General features: G+C 41.6%; 1 protein-coding gene across 1 annotated transcript in view; it reads right to left on the reverse strand.

The window, feature by feature from the left end:
• FAM124A (family with sequence similarity 124 member A) overlaps positions 1-6,133 on the reverse strand; it is a 37,134-nt gene extending 31,001 nt beyond the window's left edge. Inside the window, exon 1 of the mRNA XM_052670860.1 lies at positions 6,022-6,133. Within this exon, the coding sequence (XP_052526820.1) occupies positions 6,022-6,086 (65 nt within the window). The 5' untranslated portion in view covers positions 6,087-6,133. The remainder of the gene's footprint in view (positions 1-6,021) is intronic.
• Between the last annotated feature and the right edge of the window lie 9,647 nt (positions 6,134-15,780).

Below are 15,780 nucleotides of genomic sequence, written 5' to 3' on the forward strand. Positions count from 1 at the left end.
TTTACTGTGACAGATGAACATACCACTCAAGCTATTTCAACAAATGAACACACCTCTCTAGTTATTTTAACACTATGCTTTGCCCAAGGTCTCCACTGCCAAAAGTCCTAAATCTTCAGAAAAAAAAACCCACCAAAAACCACCGCTCTGTAAAGTTTAGTAGCTCCTCTGTTGTCTACATCCTTAGCTTGCCTACAACTGATGGTATGGTGCCTGCTGTAGTCACATTTTTCCCTGCCTTCCTTACCTACAGTTGTTTCAAATTTCACTGTTCCATATAAAAGCTGTATTTAACAGCTTCTTTGCCTTTCCTCCCCCAGAAATTGCTCCACGGGGCATTCAGAAGGATTTTATAGCAGTTAAAGCACAATGTGTGAGTCAGATTTAGGTTTTTAGTCTGTCTTGGGTTTCTTCTCACCAAATTCCCGTGGGTCAGATTGCAATCTGTTTCACTAATATCGATCCAACACAAACCCATTACCTTCGTTGTACTTCTACTTGTGTAATCAAGCTGGCTGCAGCGAAATAACTGGGAGCAACTCATCACAAAACACCTTGCTCTGGATTCCCAGTAGAGTGATGAAGTCAGAGGATGGACTCCCACAGCTCAGCTCATACTCAAGAGCTTATTTCCAAGAACTATGTTTAAGGCCCCTTTTTGAGAGAGATCAGCATTGTCATCATTCTCACTGTCATCATCATCATCACTGCTGATATCAGCATATTACAGAATCATAGAACCATAGAACCATAGAATGGCTTGGGTTGGGAGGGACCTCAAGGATCTTTTCAAATTCCAACCCCCTTGCCAGAGGCAGGGCTGCCAGCTCCTAGATCAAGTGCTAGATCAAATTGACCAGGGACACATCCAATCTGGCCTGAAACGCTCCAGGGTCAGGGCACCCACAGCCTCTCTGGGCAACCTCTTTCAGCATCTCATCACTCTCTCAGTAAAAAATATCAGGATGAATTATTGCGTCAAACCTTCCAAAATGCACCTGATGAGGCTTGATGTACAAAGTCATCTTCTTGGGGTTCTGTTCCTGTTAAGCCACAGTTACTTGAAAGGAATCTCATACTGCAACCTAGCCATTGTGAGTATCAGTACAACTCTCCTGGTCAGCAGAATGTGATTTACATCCATATCTGTTTCAGAATTGCTTTCAGTGCCCAGCCCCAGTCAGGGGGTTATCTACCAACCATCAGGTCTATCTAACCATAACTTCAACAAAATAGTTTCACTCAAATCTGATCAGAAATGGTGTTTCAGCCTCAATTTGTGACAAAATACTCAAGTTTACATTGTTTGAATGTCAAATAAGGCAAATTCTGTAGCTTGACATATCTAGAGTGATGGATATATAGGAAGTGAAATTTTCAGGAAAAAAAAAAAAAAAAGCCCCCAAGGTTAAAAAAAAACAAAACAAATAGGCTTCAGCAACAGTGGTTTGTATTCTGTGAGTTTGTCACACATGGATGAAATCTGGGACAGGAAACTGACTTGTCATACTGAAGGACTCCCAGACAGATGACAAAAATGACAAAGTCTTAAGTACTGAAACCCTTTAAGTTAGAACCATCTGACACAGACATATAAACAGCAACTCCTCCTGAGCAAATAAACAGTTCATCTATTCATTTGGTAATTTAAGCAGCCCATTCTCACCAAGGACACAAATGGACTATAATATTCCTAATATTTTTAAGTTATGAACACCCTCTTTTTCATACAGTCCTGTCTTTCATTAACAACTGTATTTGCTGTTTCAGAGTCTCACAAAGCTTACAGAATTGCAACCAAAAAATAAATAAATAAATGAGAAAAAGATTTTTTTTCTTAATCAGCTTAACAGATAAGGAAAAAGAGGCTCAGAGAGTTTGTGACTGATCTAGGGTCACATGGGCAAACAGGGAGAGCCACAAGGAAAAGCAGTGAATGCGTATAGCACACCCAAGAAGTTAGGACAACCTCTACAGCAATTAATTTAGGGAAGATAGACAGAAGAAAATGAAAAGAATGGATCAAACCCCAAGACAATATCTTCAACTAAATAGTAATTGATTTTGCTAAATATACATTCCAGATAGCTGCTAGATGATACAGAGTCCAAAGCCTATGCAGTCTTTTGGCTGTTTCTCTACATATCTTTGAACTGTTCCTTGACAGTTTGCTACTACCAAAGAAACAGGACAGTTTTCCTTCTTCCTAAAATTCATCACCCACTCAGCATTTAACTACCAGTGGATGAAGTCTGCATCATTAACAAAATCTCAATACTTAGGTTTTTAACTTACACTGAAAAAACTTCTTCCACATTTTGGTGTATTGGGAAAACGTCAGGTTTTCCCACTTTCTCTAAAAAGATGAATAAACCTTTTGAGGTATAAAAGGAAAGGCTCAAGTTGCAAATCCAAATCATTTAAAAGCTGTAACTTTTCAAAACTTTAAATGAATACTTACTAAGGAAGGGAAAAAAGAAGAGTTTAGGTAAACTTTGGCACTGTTAGCAGGCTAACGATTAAAGTGTGAAACCTTTACAGCATCAACCCTTAGAGCTGTGTGAGGGAACACGTAAAGTTCTGATGGGAACTGTCACATATATTGAAATCACTCATGTCACTGATCTCACTAAAGCGTTATGCTCAATTAGGGTGTATGCACTTAATGAACAGGAGGAAGTATTCCTGTTGAAGCAATTCCTGAACACAGCTAACTGGACCTAACAAATCATAGAGTCATAGAATCATAGAGTCATAGAGTCATAGAATCATAGAATGGCTTGGGTTGGAAGGGATCTCAAGAATCATGGATTTCCAACCCCCTGCCACATGCAGGGCCACCAACCTCCCCATTTAATACCAGACCAGGCTGCCCAGGGCCCCATCCAACCTGGCCTTCAACACCTTCAGGGACGGGGCATCCACAACCTCTCTGGGCAGCCTGTTCCAGCACCTCACTACTCTCATAGTAAAGAACTTCCCCCTGACATCCAACCAAAATCTTCCCTCCTTCGACTTAAAACCATTTCCCCTTGTCCTGCCATTATCTACCCTTTCAAAGAGTTGGCTCTCCTCCTGTTTGAAAAAAAAAAACACAACAACCAAACACAAAAATCTAGGGAACAAAAAATTTAAGACTCCAAAATCAAGAAGATTGAACAATGTACTTTTCTGCAACTCATTTTAAACAGCTTAGTATGAATTTTCCATCCTTTTTGCTTTTCTTTATAATTGGTAAGTTCTTTAAATATTAAGATTTCTCCTCCCTTCAAATTCTTCCAATTGTTTTCCCCCCTCTTTGCTTTCTAATCAGACCACTTTCCCTCTCAAAAGACCTTTTTCTTCTTCCTAAAATTTCAGGTCTCAAGAGTACAAAACCACTGCAAAACATTACAGCAGAAAATTCTTCATTCCCTGTACTTCTGGGCTAAAAGATTTCAGTAAATGAAATAAATATTTTTACTAGAAAGCTCCAAAACACAGTTCCCCAAAAGGTGCACTTAGTACATAACATCTCTTAGATGAGGGATGGTCAAATACTTTCAAATCTCATTAATAAATAGCCAATATAAACTAATTGGCTTACACGTTCTCCTCACTCTATTTAGGTACTTGATAACAACAGCTCAATCCATTCTGATTGGATTCAGTCACTTAAAATACACTATTTTGTTCTGTGACCTCTTTGCCAGCCGTGTTTACTGAGGCAAATGCAGTAAGAGAGAGAGATTTTCTAGCAGATTAGGAAAATGAAGGTTTAAAACTGTAAGTGAGCTTTTCTGTAGCTGAAAGCCACAGCAAAACCTTACGAGACATATGGAATACCTGATGTATGAGATTGGCCTGTTTTTACACACAACTTCCATGGTACAGGCTCACACAACAATACATACAGTTTTGGAGATGACAGTGTCTTGCAGCACCTGGCTTCACCGCAGTCACTGCACACTATTGTTCAGAGACAGAAAGGGAGGCTTCATGTAAACCCCTGACTGAATCACTTGACCGCTCTCCATACTTTCATAGGACCGTGGCTGAACATCAAAATAGTTAATTTTATTTTGAGCCATTGAGTAGTTAGAGAAAAAGGAAAACAGCTCAATGTAGCAGTTCGGCAATATCTATGATGGGACTGAGACAAAGCACAAAGCAGATCGTCTGGTAAGTCAGAAAGGCAAGTGCTGGGAGCAGTTGGCTTGGTGAGAAAACTGAAACATAAACATTGTGAAAGAGACATACGCAAAGTGTTTATCAGACTGAAATAGATGCTAAACAGAACTAAAAATAAGAATAGAAGTGCAGGGACCTACTGCTTTTCAGAATGAACACCTTTGCAACGCACTGCAGCTATTAATTGCCATATGCTCCTGTTAAAGTTTCTCAGACACTTTTATGCTGAGCTGCACCTTCCAGTGTCAAGCCAGTGACAGGGACGCTTTACAAAATCATCAACACATCACTGGCATCAGGCATTAGCAGCTGTCATGCTGCTCAGTGCAGTTTAAAGGCTCACATCACCATCTGGGGCAAATCCTTTTGAGTGCCCCTCCTGAGGAAATGCAGGTTTTCCTGTTCTGGATAAGCACAGTAAATTAAGAGTGACTTGGCCCATCAAGGATGCTTTGAGCTTTGAACCAGCCATGATTATTTTGTATTCCTTTTTACCCACATTCCTCAAAGATGAACAGAAAACCTGTTGTCCCAAGAACTAAAAAAGTGTGGATTTTTGTCCTTAAGCTCAGGTCTTATAAAATACTTAAAAAATTTCACTGTCAGGTGTCTGCAATACGACAACTATGTAAGGTGATGGAGAAAGTCCTTCACTTCTCCGACCACAGAAGAATTAAAACACACATATTCGAATTAATAGCTAGATAAATGAAAGAGATTGCCATATTTGATGTCTACTTTTTTAAATTGCAATGTTGCTAGTTCAGTTTGGGTGTTGAACACCTGATATCATTCTGCAAACCATTAGCTTTACAGTTTTGTTACGCTCTCAGTCTCATGCACCACCAGCATGGTGCATCCCAGTGGGGGCTGTTACTCACCAGAATCAGTCTGAGATCAAGATACTGTCTTTCTCCCTGAATTTCAGCACGTGCTGCTACAGTAGCAATAAGGGAGAAAGTCAATAAGAATAGGAAGTCTGCCTGACCTCTGTGATCCTTGTGTGTTCCTTCCAACTTGGGATATTCTATAATTCCATGACATTACACAAAGGGGAGTACCAGCGCGTATGTACAGCCCATGCAATAAGGTGAAGATATCCCAGACAAGGAGCTGGGAGAATCCAGCTGGAAGGCAGGGAACAGACCTGGAAGAGAACAGCATCAAGGGATTTGTCCTTCTGAACCCAGAAAACGAGCACAGGCTCACTGCTGTTCCCAACAAGATGAGCCAGCAGTACCATGTGGGATGACTGCAGAGAGTTTCCTGCTGTCCTGCAGAAGTAGGAGCTGAACGAGTATCCCACGGGCAATGCCTGCAGCTCGAAGTCACCCAGCTCACAAGCAGAGCACACCTCTGTTTGCTGGGTCACGGATTCAGGTAAAAAGGACTTACAGGACACATAGGTTGGTTAACTACCTGCAAAGTTTACAACACTTCATAGGTCGGTATGGTGAGCACCCACAAATCTGAGCTCCTCCGTGGCTCTGTGGTGATCCCTCCCAGGAGCTGACTGTCTGGTGTCACTGCTCCCAGCAAGGCACGCTGCCGGCTATCCTCATCTCGAGCTGTCCCGGGAAGGAGGGATGGCTCCGGGAACACAGAGCTGCGGGGCTTCAACCGAAAGCTCACGGCCACAGCCTGGCACTATCCTCCTCCCCACGCGTATACTGAGGGGACTTTTTCCCCATCACCCGAAGGAGGAGCCCTCCCCGGCTTCCCAGCGCATCCTGCGGCGCGGTGGAAGAAGGCAACACGCGTACGGCACACAAAGCCCTTCCCCCGGCCGGCCAACGAGTGCAGCCCCCGGCAGGACAAGGCAGAGCCGCCCCGGCCCGGCCCCGCGCTCACCCGCCCGTCTCGGCTCCCGAATCCCCGCAGTCCTCCTCGCCGCCGCGGGGCTGCTGCCGCTGCATGCTGCCAGCTCCCGGCTCGCTCCATTCCCGTCGCCGCTCCGCCGCCGTCTGTGGGAGGCGGTGGCTCCCGGCACCGGCCCGCCCCGGCCCGCCCGCGCGGGGCTCGGGGCCGCTCCCTCGGCCCGGCCTCCCGCCGCCGGGCTGCCCGCTGGGTGCCGCCACGGGGCTGGGGGCGGTTGCGGCCTACGTGGGGCGGGCCGCGCGGTTTCGCTGGGGCCCCTCAGTGCCTTTACCGGGCGCTCGGTGGCCGCGTTCGTGTGATCGCTTTGAAACTGCGCGTGGAGACAGGCGCGCAGAGGTTGTCCGAGCGGCAGTAACGATGAGAAAGTGAGGCGGTGCAAAACCAGTACGTGGAGTGAAACCACGTGCAAAACCAGTACTGTGAAGAGCTAGCGGTGTAGCAAAGGCTACCAGCAGCCATATGCACTGAGGTGGGACTGCAGTGAGAAGTTCACAGATCACAGCACAGCTGGGTGCTCTGGGTGCCTCCACTCCATCCCCTGCCCCAGCAGGGACACCTAGAGCAGGGTGCCCGGGGCCACGTCCAGGCAGCTCTGGGAGATCCCCAAGGAGGAGACCCCACAGCCTCTGTGCAGCCTGTGGCAGTGCTCCATCACTGCACAGCACAGAAGGGCTCCTGGTGTTCAGAGGGAACCTCCTGTGCTCCAGTTTGTGCCCATGGCCTCTGGTCCTGGCATTGACACAGCCTGGCTCCAGGCTCTGGCACACTCCATCAGGTACTTACAGACATTGATGAGATCCCTGAGCCTCCTCTTCTCCAGCTGAGCAGCCGCAGCTCTCTCAGCCATTTCTCACAGGAGAGGAGTTCCAGGCCTTTCTTCATCTTGGTGGCTTTTTGCTGGACTCTTTCCAATATATCCAGATCTCTCTTGTACTGGGGGGCTCAGAACTGGAAACAGTACTCCAGATGCACTGCCACCAACTCTAAGTAGAGCAGAAGGATCACCTCACTGCAGGCAGCTCCCATCTTCCCCACATCCAGCATATCTGGAGGGGAACACTTCCCTGTTTTTCCCTCACACTGAAGTGCAAATATTCACCCATGTAGGTATAAACTGAGATCTCGCTTGGCAAAATAATCCATCATTCTTTAATCCACGTGGTTTAAAGTAGAAAAATTGTGAAAATCTCAAAATCATAAAATACAAGAGTGGACCAGAAGGAAGAAGTGTACCACACAAAATAAATCTTATTTTGGAGTAAGAAGTGCTAGGTTTCCATTAGTACTTTTTAAGTTATACTATACTTGTACAACATTAATGTCCCTGATACATTTGTGCTTGCCAGTGATGCAAGTATACAGTCATATATACTGCATGCATGTAGTAGTTCAAATGAAGAGTGATCAAATGAAGGGCTTATACAGGGCATAGTTCATGCAACTGTTTTCTCCAGATGTTTGTGCCCATGGTTCTCTAAAATAATCTATACATAGGTGGGAGTTCTGTGAAATTAGAGGAAGATTGAACAGCTTGAGAATAGCTGCAAAGCTGGGTTAGCATGCCGTAGGAGCAATATACCTAGCCCAGATTGCCCACTGTGAAATTGATGGTATCTCTACCAAATCTTGCTGCAGAGCTTGTGTGCAGTCTTGTGGCCTCTCAGAATCACAGGTCAATCCACCACATCTCCATGGTCTTTAGAAGAAACTTTCAATCTCTACAGTTCATCAGCAGTTAGAAAATAAAATGGTCTGTTGTATAGGAAATTTGGTATTTAAACAATTTTGAGTATCTGGTTTGATTTGCATGCATGTCGTTTTGAAAGCAGTAAAAAATATTCTTTATATGAAGGATTTCATGTAAATTTTGCAATAAATATATGGTTTTATGTAATAGAATAAACGCCTTTGATTAGAGTATTTATTCAGTCTTTTCCCAGCCAATTTACTTGAAGTTATTTGGACAAAATGCTGTAAAAAGTACTCATACACAACTCTGCTGTCCTTCAGAACATAGGGAAAAAACTTCTGTCCTTCAAGACTGCCTTCCATCTAAATCAATTTACTCACATACGTAAAATTAAATGCGTCCAATTTCTTCTAGGATTGGGACCAAAATGCTGTACTTTCAGCTTGTCGAATCATTGTTTTCAGGTAAGAGGCATTGGTAAGTTTTCAGATATTGTGTGTGGCTAAATGATTCATCCAAGGAAAGAGACTGGCAGAACTGATGCAAAAATCCAGTGAATCTTGATTCCCATCTTGAGCCTCTATTTTGGGAATAGCTAAATATTTATTCTTCAATAATTGCGATAGGGATGGAGGATTCTGAGCCCCCTTAGGACGTGTTTTGGAGGCATTTATATTATTCTCTATTACCAGGGCTGAACAGACTTTGCTGTCACTTAGGCTACACACGTACATTTATTTAGTTAATGCAACGGTGTTTAAAAGCAGGTCACTTCCACTCACTTTTAAACATGATTTCAAAGTGAAATAAATTGACTGTGGCCACTGTTGAACTGATTTAAGATGTAACCAAACCTCCTTAAATATTTAGAAATAGGTTTAGTTAAAGGGATACATTTCTGTACGTTAAATTTTAGGTGGTCAGCTAATAGATCTTTTCCATCTCTGACTTTTATTATTCTAGTTAGTAATGTTTGAGCACTGGCATATGAGAGGATCTGGAATAGATTTTATGCTGCATTTAAAATTAATTTATCCCATCTGTCCCAGAAAGGGAAAAAAGAATCATTCTAAGGAAATATATAATTAAGATAGTAAGTAAAACTACCGCAAACTCCAGGCTCTCTTATTTATACACTTCCCTCATTTAACTCTGTTTTATTCTGTCTCTAACATAGCCATGGTGAAAAGGAGACTTTTCTGCATCGAATTCCAAGCATTTCAGAGATTTTAATGAATGAGGTGCTAAGTCTTAGCCTTTCGTTAGCTTTTCTGTGTTACCTATGTTTCACATTAGGTCCTCTGTATGGTCTGTTGAAAAGAGAGGTTAATTTTTAATGACTTTCTTGCACTTATGTGGCTGTGATATTGGTTTAAAGATAAGGTAAATAAGATAAAGATAATAATAAAAGCCATTCATTAGAATGGTTTAGTAGCAGTGCTCACAAAATATCAGCAGAATTCTTCAAAGAAACCAAAGAAGTAAAACCCTCTCCTGTTGAAATCAAAGTGATGCTGAGGATGTGCAGACCTCCTCCTCATTGCTCATGCACTGGTCTGAGCAATTAAGAGCAGGGTGCAGAATAGCGCTGGCTGCAGCCAGATGAAGGCAGAGTGGGAACCTGAAAGCTGACCCGTATCAGTTCATACGCAAGCTAAAACAGAGGAAGAGGCAAAGCATCAATTTCCCTGATGTATCCACACCTGGATTCAGATTTCAATCTCTTTTCTACTCTCTGCCTGCTGGGCTATATCATCTGTCCTGCAGGAGCTGGAAGGATGGAGTGCGTGCTGTAGGGTTCAAGGCTGGCTCTCAGCACAAAGAAGAGTAAGAGAAAAAGAGGTGGCTGCACTGTGTTCACATGCATATGGATTTCCTACTGATCAGGGTATCGTGTATGGGATATCTCTAGCCTCTACCTTTTATTTCTTTCTATACAGAGGCAGAACTTTACTACAGGGTAGAGAGAGAGGGCAAAAATATGTCTCATCTGATGTAATGTAAATTCTGATGCAGGGGCACTCTGCTGGGAAGAAGTGTCCTCAATTCAGTTCTTTTCATGCAGCATTTTGGCTTTCTCTCTTTTTTTTTTTTTTTTTTGATGTTCCAGAAGAAAAGGGTCAGTTGGCACTGCAGTTCCTTCTGGCATTATATCATAAATTACAGAGTCTTTGTTCTTGAAAGCAAGAAAAGACACCTTGCTTAGAGGATTCTGGACTGCTGATAAAGGCAAGATACTAAAGAATAGATTTTTCATTCCTAACTAAATTTTCTCAAAATGGACAATACCCATGCTTGCTCCATTCACAGAATCCTGATCTTAATACAGGAAAAAACATACCAATAATTCTGAACTCCATTCCTGACACCTTCCATCCCATTTAGGTGCTGCAGCAAGGAAATTTTTAGTCTACAGAATCTCGCCTTTGTAGAAAAGGTTTCCTTCTTCAGTGGTCCCGGAAGAAATAAGCACCCTGCAGGTCAAGACCTTGTTAACGTTCTGCACTAGACTTAAGGTGCTGGGTCGTAGATTAAAAATAAAATAAAGACAATAACAATTTTGGAAGGAGGAGGGGAGTAACAACTTGGCATGTGGCTCTGTCTTCATGCTAGGTCAGCCCAAAAAGGCTGACTTTCAGACTGGTAAATGATGCCAAAATATTTGTGGCAGTTTCTCACATAGGCTATTGGGTTCTTGGGGTTTTTTAAGGGTTATGATGAGGTCAGGTTCATTTGTGGTAGGTCTCAAGACACCCAACCTCCTAAAATTCTACAGTTTTAAGGTAAAATACAACTGTGCAATAAAAAGTTGTTTCTTCAAAGCACCAGCAAGGCTTTTCAGTGCAGTTTAAGGGAATTTGGTTTCAGGTCCCACTACTTTAATTTTCATTTGAAATTCCTAGTATGCACTCCTACCAAAGTTCACAGTAAGCACAGAAAATATGTATTTTATTAGCAAATTGTTCTTTTTTAACTTGAATTCTAGTGCATTACTTTTTTATTGAAAACTTCTAGCACTCAGTAACAACTGCTATAAGAACTTGAGTGTTTTGAAGTCCTTTTCTGTATCATCCCAAAGCCTGGGGCTCAATGAGTGTGGAATACAAGGGGAGCAGAAATGCACCCATCACTGCGTAAGCAACCAGCTGGAGTTTTGGATCAGAAGACATTCCTGTTGCTCTTATGTTGCACATCATCCCAGTCAGCCAGATCTTCCCTGTGGATTAAATCATCAGTGGATTTGCCTTCCCTAGGCTCAAGGATCAGCTACCTGCTACAGCTCTGTGAAGGGATGTGGAAGTCAGGTTGTGTGCAGCTGAATTCCCCTTTTTCACCAGATCCTGCTAAGAGGCATCAAGCTCAAAAGCAGGGACAGGAGCTGTCAGAGATGCTATGTGCTACACTACACCTCTCCTTTGGTGCCCCACAAAAGAGAATGCATCAGCACAGTCTAGCAGACATCAGACCTCATGTCAGTTTTTGAGGTCAGTGAGATAGCTGTGGCTTCTAGGGAGCGTCTAGAGCTTTTCACATATATTCAGTGTCACTACCCTACTAGAAATGATCATAGTATTGACAAATGCGCTCCTATGCTGGTAACCATGGCGACTTCCATTGAACAAAGTTTTCCCTGAAATAGCATGTTTTACAAGGCAGAGGAAACATTTGCTTTGAAGTACCACTTTTGTACCCGCTGGTGTTCAAAGACCAAGGACTGAGCCCCTGTGGCAGCAGTATTAAATATTATAGCAGCTTTTATGTGTAGACACTTCTGAAGGGAAAAATGATCTTCAGGTTTTTTTTTTTTTTCTTCTATTGCATCTGGTCCTGACAATAAAACATCCTGTAAGGCAGTTACATTTAAAACTGTTGGATCTCCAAGGGAGATTTTATTTCTGAATTGCTTTACCACATTTTGAAAAATCCAGTTTTGAATTACCTGTGACTTGAATTTTTAATCGTAAGATTAATAATCAGATAGGCTTATTGGGTTTAATGTTTTTATTAAAACTCTTCATTCAGTAGTTATGGGATTTACTAACTGGTTTATCAAGTAAACATCAGGAGTGCCTGCTTAGTGCATAATCTAAGCCATGGTAAACATCACAAAGTAGATCACATAAATAAAATTTAAGTATTTTTTCCTAGAAGATATTTGTGTCTGTTTCTACTTCTGACATCTATAACCTAAAGTAGATTTATGGATGCTGAGGGGAACATTAATTTTTTTTTGCAGTGGCTGATGCTGCAGGAGATCCAGTGTCCGTTGGCTGTGTCTTGCTGGGTGTGCAGACTTCCTTTCCCCACCCTCATTAGACCGAGTCTATAACCATTCCCTTTACTGGTGTGGTGGGAGAAGAAATGTTAAAATATCCTTTCGCTCACTTGTGCAGTAATCTTGTATACATGAAGCCTCTACCTGTGCTAAAAGCATTAGGAGGTGATGATGTCCAGTGAAGCATTGTGAGCCAAGAACATCTTGCTTCAAAGGCATCATCTCTACTGATCAATGTGGGGAGAGGCAGGTGGGAAAGATAAATCCTGCTTGATATGAATGTCAGCTTCTGTTAAAAATTGGCAAGGAATGAAAGCACAGCCTTGTACAGAAACCATGAAAAGCAGTGGGACTTACAAGGAGGAGAAATACTCCCCCAAGGTATGGGCCAGATACTTATTTAACAGATACTGCAATAACAGATCTCTTGGAAAAACAGCTATTTCCACAGGCTAATAGGTAAAATATTTACAGGATGAACCTAGAAATTATTATGCAATTGAAAGCATTTACTCTGCTAAATAGGACGGGCTTTTGCAAGACAGATGGAAATGAAATGGAAAACATTATTTCTAAACTTACTCTTTTTCTGTGTTGATTGCTGGATTTTTCCCCAGAGTTGGGTCTGCACATCTCTCTAGCAAATATATCCTTGGCCAACCTTTAGGAGGGCCGAAATGTGCAGGAAAAGGATTCTACAGCTATTCCCAAGGCACCTGACGTGTAGCAGCTAAAAGAAAGACAATAGCATGTGCAAGACTCTTAATCCAAATCCCAGTAATGGAGTTACATGATAGGCTGCAGCCTCTTGCCTCTTAATTTATGAAGGATCAAGTGGCATTAAAGGCAGTCAGCCATGCATCATAAAGTGCTTATCACGGCATGTCAGCATGTTAAAAAAAAAAAAAGCCAATCCACAGAGAATGGGGAATAAAGTCATCATCATTATCTAGCTGTTCATGGGAAAGCTGGTCATCATATTCTTGTCTGTGAGAGGGGAATGTTGTTTATGCTCGAAGAAATGGTGTGTGACTGTCATGAAATGGTTTAGACGTGGATTCTGGGCAAAATAGAAATGCATGAAATCAATGAAACAGTAACCTTCATTGTCTGAAAACACACTGTTAAGATTAACCACCCTCATCCTTGTTTTCTGTCTGCTCACCAAATGGGCACTAATAAGAAAAATGTTGAGTTTAATTTTGAACGCATACATCTTTTATACCCTCACATGTATGTGTGCATTTTGGCATTTCTAAGACTATTTATTGTGGCCTATTACTGCATGGTATTTTATAGATGTGCATTGTATTATTTGGATATGCACCACAGACAGTATTCTGTATTTCCAAAATCTTTTAAATACTTTCTGTCTATTTTCCATGATAATACCAATAGCTGTAAGTGATACAAAACCCCTTAAGAAATACCTGAGGGTTAAAAAACTTATAAAAATTTTATTCCAAGTCTGTCAAAAGAAGCAGCAAAATAAATTACTTTAAGCACTTGCCTTTGTTCAAATAATGGGAAAATACATTTTACAAGTTCCTTCTGCTTGTCCAGAAATTGATCCCAAAACTGCTCTCCAGAAGTTCTTTGCCTAGTGTAATGATTCAGATGCCAAGTTTATAAACATGGGATTTGTCAAATAAAATCTTATCCTGCATTTAGTCAATCACTTTCAAGCCTATCTGTTCTGTATTAGGTATCCCTCTTTAGGATCTCACATAAAACTCACAAGGTTTTCAGAGCTTACCATCCATGGGCAGTGCATACTCAGCCTTCCTTAAAAATCACATTTCTTTCATTGCTCTGAATATGAGCCATTGGTTCAAATATTGGTTACAGAGGATAAGGAAGGGCTCAAGCATGTAAGACAGGATGGAGCGATTAATGAAAAAGCACAGAGGATCTTCTTGTTATCCAAGGTTATAACATCCATTTATTTTCCTCACTTTTTCATTCATAAATTGTCATCGTTTGTCCTTCCTTTTTTTTGTCTAATTTCCATAAGGCAATTATTTTTCTGAAAGTATGTTTTATTAACTGCTACAGACTAACTTTCTTTAGCTCAGGTTCTCTGTTCTTTTTCTCAAAAATCCACTTCTTTTTGATGGCGCTCACAAGAAAACATAGCGAAAATGCCTCACTCTCTTACTTCCAGTATCTGCCTCACATCCTTAAGTAGTCGGATGAAGTTTAGAGACTACTCAGCACAAGTAAAAATCAGTACTGCTGTAAACATGGGCAGTGTGATTTCCTTCCAGACTCATTCTTCAGGAGTCTGTGCTGAATGTATGAGAGAAAAAGACAGTTTTTTGCCAAGGTAGTTTAATTATCTTCACTTCTACGCACAACAAAAGGCAGATGCAGTCACCAGCTCAGAGTACAAGTATAGGATAGAGGTTTCCTCTACTTTTATCTGCATTTTGTCTTTACTTGTTGAAAAGATTAAATGGACGGATTTATCTATAAGAAAATTTTGAAAGAAGGGAAAATAAAGATTGTCTAGGCATAAAAACAGAGGGCAGTGCCTGTTGTGCAGCTTCATTTTGTAGTCCAAGGGAACAGCGATGACACCAAACAGGTATGGGGTGCATTTTGCTTAATTCTAGGCACTCTTCTGAGCACTGCTTGATGAGGAGCTTACGTGACCTAGTCAGCTGCCTTCTGTAGTCAATGGGGAAAGATAAGCACCCTCACAGTGATTCACACCACTCATGGTCTTTCTACACTGCTACAGAGGAAATCTGCACATGGGTGGTAGGGAAATTGTGCTCAGGTTTATAACATTAATCTTCTATGTAGACTAACACCTACAAATTCCTCATTCATGAAGAAACCTTGTAATACTAACTAATATACTGTAGTTAGTGTAGTTGTGTTAGCTTACTATTTCTGCCAGACAAACATTTCTTGTGGGATTAGATCGTTTATCTGGGGCAGAGAAGTTTCCTTTCGTAATTATTTTAGTTACTGTGGTTGCTGTATTGTGAGATCAACCACATGAAGAAAATGTTTATTGGACTGTCTGAGTGATTGCTTCCTTTCTTGCATTTTTGGCAAAGCTTTTGGCTTTTGGAAGAAGTAGATGGACCAAAAAAGTCTTATTCACCTCCCCACCCACATTGTCAGCCATAATTATATCAGCCATGATATAATAACACGTTTAAACATTCTGTAAGTGTGGAAGAATTTCAATGGGTGATAATGGTAGAAGCTTATGGTAGAGCTTTGACCAATTTTGCAGTAACTGTGGATGGCTTAGGGAAGTGAGTGTGGATTTTGAATCATTTCACCAGCTAACAAAAGATATTAGTGGTTTACAGTCTGATAATTACACAGAGATCCATCTACTTTAGGTTCCCCTTCTAGTGTGAGTGACAGAAGACCAAAGCCACATCTATTCATCCTGTAGGGGAGGCAAAAGAGGGGAACACAGCAGGTGTCTGGATAAAGGCAGGTTTTTCTGGGACACAGAGAAGCTATTGGGGTTTGTAGGGGTATTTATGACTAGATTATGTTTACACAGTTTTATGATAATACAAAATGCTGGAAGAATGTTGGCTGTTATTTTGTGTATGTTAGTAGAACTGAAAGCAATGAATCCTGCTGGTAATCTGATTACTTTATCTGCTAAGCAAAAGCTCTACTTTCAACAGCATCCTCTGTGGCTGAGTATTTACTTACGCTGCAATGGAAATGCATTGCGATGTGCTTTTCCCAACATTTGTACCATTCTGATTATAAGAGGAAACCTTCCCAT

This window comes from Tympanuchus pallidicinctus, unplaced genomic scaffold, assembly GCF_026119805.1.
Source record: "Tympanuchus pallidicinctus isolate F22 unplaced genomic scaffold, pur_lepc_1.0 scaffold11, whole genome shotgun sequence".
Taxonomy (NCBI): domain Eukaryota; kingdom Metazoa; phylum Chordata; class Aves; order Galliformes; family Phasianidae; genus Tympanuchus; species Tympanuchus pallidicinctus.